General features: G+C 27.9%; 2 protein-coding genes across 3 annotated transcripts in view; one reads left to right on the forward strand and one right to left on the reverse strand.

Annotated features, from left to right (window-relative positions):
- The window catches only part of LOC115033591 (52 kDa repressor of the inhibitor of the protein kinase-like), a 4,314-nt gene extending 3,345 nt beyond the window's left edge, over positions 1 to 969 (forward strand). Inside the window, exon 3 of the mRNA XM_029486424.1 lies at positions 925 to 969. Coding sequence (XP_029342284.1) covers positions 925 to 969 — 45 coding nt within the window. The remainder of the gene's footprint in view (positions 1 to 924) is intronic.
- A 721-nt stretch (positions 970 to 1,690) lies between these two features.
- Positions 1,691 to 6,429, reverse strand: part of LOC100160991 (inactive pancreatic lipase-related protein 1) — a gene marked incomplete at its 3' end in the record, with an annotated part of 32,055 nt that continues 27,316 nt past the window's right edge. For both annotated transcript variants that reach the window (XM_001942721.3, XM_016808660.2), the window contains 1 exon segment: positions 1,691 to 1,956. In XM_001942721.3, the coding sequence (XP_001942756.2) occupies positions 1,691 to 1,956 (266 nt within the window).

Raw genomic sequence — 6,429 nt, forward strand, 5'->3', positions numbered from 1 at the left:
TGGTGTATAGAAAATGCTATAGTATAAACATTCAGTCAAAATTTCATGTTCCTACGGTCATTTGTTGTAGAGTGGCATCAAAATCGATTTTCTCGAAAACAGACTGCGTAAAAGTTTCTGTTTTTCCTTAATTTTTCTTTAGTTTTTCACTGCGCTTTTAAAAACTACTGGAAAATTTTATTTTTGGCCCCCCAAAAGTACCAACTAGATTAACTTTTCTATCAGAAAAGTGAAACTGTAGTTTAAGAAAATGTAAGTATTTTTACTGTCCTAAAAGGTGATGAAAAACACAAAAATAAAAAATTTTAATTTAAAAAAAAACACATTTGTAAATTCAATAAATTCATCGCTCCGCTCAGAATATAAAATATAATAAGATTAAACTTCAAGTTCAAGTTAGAACAGTCTGAACAGGTTAATCTTATCTGCAGACTAACCCAAAACTGTTATAGCATTTAATAAATTATAGGTACCTATTATATAATTTACTAATTTAGTGGTGAAACTAAACAAATTTTGAAATTTGAGTAAAATTATGACCTTTTTTTTTAGGGTGGGGGGGGGGTGCATATTTGCGGTGCAGGGCCGGTTTGATCCATATTTCCCGGGCCGAAAAAATTCGCCAATCCGCCCCTGGGTACTGGACAAGACTGGGTTGTACACTTTCGATGAACTTTTTGTTATTTTAACACGTCATTATACTATTATTGTACTGAAGTTATAGTGATGTGTCTACCTATCGGGGAAATACCTTAAAAAAAAGTCGATTTAACACGTACGAATATAAAACGAGCGACTAGAGAGTACTTTGCATTTTAAAAAATTACTATAATTAAGTGTTATCATTTAAAATCCCATCTCTACACTGACCACTGACATTTAAGCGTTTAACTTGAATTATATTTATCTATGGTACGTTAACAGAACTATCCAAAAGTCGTCTTCCTATACTCTTCATTTCTCCCGTGATATTTTAGAATCTATAGAGTGTAAAATTATTGTCATTCGGATCATTTACGACTATAATATCATATAATTATAATTAAACTTTGAAATACTGGGTGATTCTTTTATCATTGAACACTCATTATTTCAAGAAGTGTAAATGTTTTTGAAAATATTATTTTACATAGTTTCAAGTCGTTCACAAAACAACGTTTTTATTAAAAAAGAATATTTAAAAATATTTTTTATCCTTATATTTTTTTAAGTTTCTTAATTGTTTGAATAGATTTTTAATTTCATATTCCAAAGCAGAAAAAATATAAAAATCAAATTTAGGGCGAGTAGTTTATGAGTTCTAAGTATTTAAAGCTTAAATGAGCGGAGTAGTGGACAAACATTTCACGGAGTAATCCCATACCACTCCACTCCGCTCATCAAAACTTGAAACACCTACTGGCTACTATTATAACTCATAAACTCCTCGCCCTAATTTCGATTTTTATGTTTCGAAATACTTAGACAAATATTCTGCTTTGGAATATGAAATTAAAACTCTATGACGTAATCATTCAAAAAAGTAAAAAACTATTTTTTAAGGATAAAAATATTTTAAAATATAATTTTTGATGAAATAATAAGTGTTGAATGATAAAAGAATCACCATATGAATAATATACGAACAATATTAGAAAAATCATAATATTCCCGATAAATTGCCGGTCTTGGGATTTTGCGCGGTACTCACGAATGATGCTGTCGCTGGCGCAGCCGGGCTGCGAAGTGCCGCCGTTCACGTAGAAATCGGCGTGTCCGCTGGGGCCCCACTGACCCAGGATGCCCGCCGCCGTGTGTATGATGTCCACGAAATGAGCGTCTGTGGGATCGAGGTCTCTGGATCGGTTGTTGCTCATGTAGAATATGATCGTCGGGTCCAAGCCGGTGATCCGTCCGATTTTTCCCGAGTTGATGAAGTTGGACGTCAGGCCAGCGATGTGAGCGCCCACGCTGTACCTGTGGCGCGCATGAATTATCATTGTATAATTTATTTATTCGAGACACACGCGCCCGAAGGCAATTAGTACAGAATAATTAAATACTCATATTAGTTTGACAAAAAACATAAATGGATAAAGCGTCATAGCATTAAATACAAGAATATTAAGATAATAATATGTCAATGTGAGTGTGTGTTTCATATCGTCGCAAAAATTTATTTTTTGTTCCGTAATAATATGCAGTCGCCTCAAATAATTTACTATAATTATTATAGACCTGCAATGGACACACGACTATTCCATTATTTTTTATATTGAGACTGAAAGATTTTAATTCTAGTGCGACACGGCCCACGAAACTTTTTTAATTTTTGAATGCGGCCCCAGAGTCCAAAAATTTCCGTCCACTACAGCAGACCTATGGGTAGTTATGTTTTTAAAATTTTCGTTTTTTTAACCAGACTCATGAAACATTAAATAGTAAATAGTCATTATTTTGAAAAGTGCCTATGAATGTTTTTGAAAATATTTTTCTAACATAATTTTAAGTCATTACAAAACAACACACATCTTTGAAAAAACATTATATAGGTAAGTAGGTATATACCATTATATCTATACCTATTACGCAATAAAATGTTGGACGATTACTCTAAATGTCTAAAATATTACTAATGAATAATTAACTACTCTTATATTACAAGTAAGTACACATATTGAAAATTTAAAAAAGTAAAAATCTTAGAAAATACTAAAATAATTATTTCAGAAATGTTATTTTGTAATGATTTAAAATTAGTTCTAAAATATGTTTAACTTTAAAATAAGCACCTCAGTCGCGCACTCCTCCCCATAAACACTAGCCTTTTGTTAATAGAAATTTGAATTTAGCTTTTTAATTTACTGATTAATAGTAACAAGTAATTAAAAATTAATAATATTATGAATAGCCATAATTTAAATTTTAAACATAATATTATGATAAAAAAAGGTGGGTAAGTGGATGTCGCTCTGCTGTACAGTAAGTTACAAGTGGGTCACTGCATAATGGATAGTATTAAATTTGAATTCAATGATATAATATCACTGTATAAGAAAAACGATTCTGAGCGGAGACGGTATGTCAGTATAGGTATAAGATATATTATATACTTATCTATGGTATTAAAAAAAAATTGACCTATAATAGGTACCTATAATAAATTCCAAATTAATCATATCATAATATCTATTAGGTACTTATAACGCGTTATACATCAACAAAAAACCGTGGTACTATCATAGATATATAATAGTATACTTTAGAAGTTTCAAGTACCCACGAATAATATTATACAATCACAACAAAATAACTAAAATAGTTATCCTAGGTTTTTAATATGTAATTTCGTCCAAATTTGTACTTAAAATTACTATAAAAATAAACTGTGTAAATGTATTTTTTAGATTTTTTGGTAACAGAATTAATTACTTACGTGGAATCTTGTTTTAAATTTTCAATTCTTAGATACAAAAATTGAACATTTTATAAATTTTTAACTTCAAAATAATTTTTCAAATTAAAATTTGATAAATTTTGTCAAAATTTGATCTTTAAATGCTTATAAAAAAAAAATTGTGCCTATGTATTTTTAATATTTTTCAACTACTATTGTAACAATATATCAGAAGCCTTGTATTAAATTTTTACACTTTTTGGCCCAACAGAAAAAACTTAATTGATATTTATAGAAAAAAAAACTAAGAAAATTGAAAACTGACAATGTCCGTAAACTGCTCAAAAAGAGTCAAATTTTTTTCAACATTTTATCGTGTATATAAAATGCTAATATAAACATTCAGTAAAATTTTCAAATATCTACAGTCATTCTTTTTTTTAATTACAAGAAAATAAGAAAATCGTTACATGAGAAATCGAGTGATATCAAATGTTGTAAAAATATGAATTTCAGACGCTCATAAAAATTTAATTTGACTTGCTTGTAGACATTTTTTTTATGGAAATGGTAGACAAACTTATAAAAAATCTTGTATTAAATTTTCAAATCTTAGATTTAAAAAGAAAGTTTTTCATGAATTTCTAACTCAAAATAATTTGCAAATTTTGGTCATTTATACGTATTTTGTCAATATTTGAAATTTAGATGCTTATAAAAAAAAATTGTGGCTATGGATTTTTAATTTTTTTCATCTGCCATTGAAACAATATACTAGGAGCCTTCTATTAAATTTTTAAGCTTTTTTAACCAACAAATAAAATTTTATCGATATTTATAGAAAAAAAAAATGGAAACTGAAAATGTCCGTAAACAGCTCAAAAAGAGTCAAATTATTTTCAAAATTTTATCGTAAATAGAAAATGCTAATATAAACATTCAGTGAAATTTTCAAGTTTCTGCAGTCACTCGTTTTTTAATTACAACAAAATAAGAAAATCGTTACGTAAGAAATCGAGTGAATATCAAATGTTGTAAAAAAATGAATTTCAAACGATCATAAAAATTTAATTTGAGTTTCTTATAGACATTTTTTTTTAGATACAGGTAGATTATCCTATAAGAAATCTTGTGTAACATTTTAAAATCTTAGTTCTAAAAAGAAAAATTTTTACGAATTCTTAACTAAAAATAATTTGCTAATTTTCGTGATTTTTACATATTTTGTCAATTTTTGAACTTTAAATGTTAATAAAAAAAAATTATGACTAAGGATTTTTAATATTTTTCAAATGTCATTGTAACAATATAGTAGGATCCTTGTATTAAATTTTCAAGTATTTTTACTCAACAAATAATGTTTTATTGACATTCATAGAAAAATAAAACGAATAATATTGGAAACTGAAATTGTCCGTAAACAGCTCAAAACAAATCAAAATATTTTGAAAATTGTATCATGTATAGAAAATGAAAATATAAACAACCAGTGAAAATTTCATGTATCTACAGTCATTCGTTTTAAAGTTACACCAAAAACCAAAATCAATTTTCTCGAAAACAGATTTTGCGTAAAAATGCCCGTTTTTCTTTAATTTTTCTTTTGTTTTTCACGGCGCTTTTGAAAACTATGGAAACTTGGAAAAATTTTACTTTTGACCCCCCAAAGTACCAACTAGATTCACTTTCCTATCAGAAAAAATACTGTTGAAGAAAATCCAAGCACTTTTACTGTCCTAAAAGGTGATGACAGACACAAAAAAAAAATAAAAAAATAAAAAAAAAACCCACATCATTATAAAATCAATACATTCATCGTTCCACTCAGAATCTAAAAAAATGTAATATCGGAAATACATTTTCTGATTGGACCTCGACAAAAAGATATTATTAAAATATTATTATTATAGATTATATTAATTGCGTTTCTGATTCACTCTGTACTTTATTTGTGAAATAATTGAATTTTTAAAATTACAATTGAATCTATTCACGACACGCGTCAACGCGTCATTGCACGAAAAATGCTTACTATATAATAAATAATAAGCAAAATTATAGACGATAGTTGTGTACTTGTGTATGTTGAATGCAATATATTATAATGTTTTATAAAACTAAATCCAGAGAAAGGTCGAGTTTCTATCAATAGGTAACACATTGCTTAAAATTAATCTGACTATGTGATTCTTTATATGAAACCTGTTTTGTATTGAACAAACGTACAATAAAAAATAACAATAATTGTTCATTTCAAAACAAGTCACCAAATTGCACGTCGTACAGACAAGTGTAAAATGATATGCTTGAAACAATATTTAAGCCTTGTGCGACAATCGCCAGCCACTAAATTCATATATCCATCTAAGTATTTAAGGGGGGGGGGGGGGGGGGAGAGCAAGTGTACCTTGTTGCCCAGGGCGGCTAATTTTTCAGTCCATTTAGGGGACGGTAAATTTATATTGACATATTATTATTGCGCAGTATTAATTGCATCAAAAAAATAAAATAAAAATATATATTAATTTAATTATTGTTATTATTATAACCTTGTGTAAGGTCAACAACTATGAACCAAGAAAGACGTTCTGCGTTGGTATTATTGAAAATTAAATCAGAAATAATCAGTAAAATAGATTTTGAAGAGATGGTAATTTTATTTACAAATCTCCGTTCTAGGAGAAAGTTTTAAATGTACCTATCTAGATTATTATTAATAAAATTAAGATCTGCAGAAAAAATGAAATAATAATAAATAATACATTTTTTTCAGTTTATATTTTATTTTTGTAATAGGTATATAATTATAATATTTAATTCCAAATATATGTGACCATATAACTACTCGATTCTTTCAATAACAATTTTAGATTCTGAGTGAAACGATGAATGTATTGATTTTACAATGATGTGTGTTTTTTTAAAATTTTTTTTGTGTCTGTCATCACCTTTTAGGACAGTAAAAGTGCTTGGATTTTCTTCAACAGTATCTTTTCTGATAGGAAAGTGAATCTAGTTGGTACTTTGGGGGGTCAAAAGTAAAATTTTTCCAA

This window comes from Acyrthosiphon pisum, chromosome A1 (assembly GCF_005508785.2).
Source record: "Acyrthosiphon pisum isolate AL4f chromosome A1, pea_aphid_22Mar2018_4r6ur, whole genome shotgun sequence".
In the NCBI taxonomy this organism is placed as follows: domain Eukaryota; kingdom Metazoa; phylum Arthropoda; class Insecta; order Hemiptera; family Aphididae; genus Acyrthosiphon; species Acyrthosiphon pisum.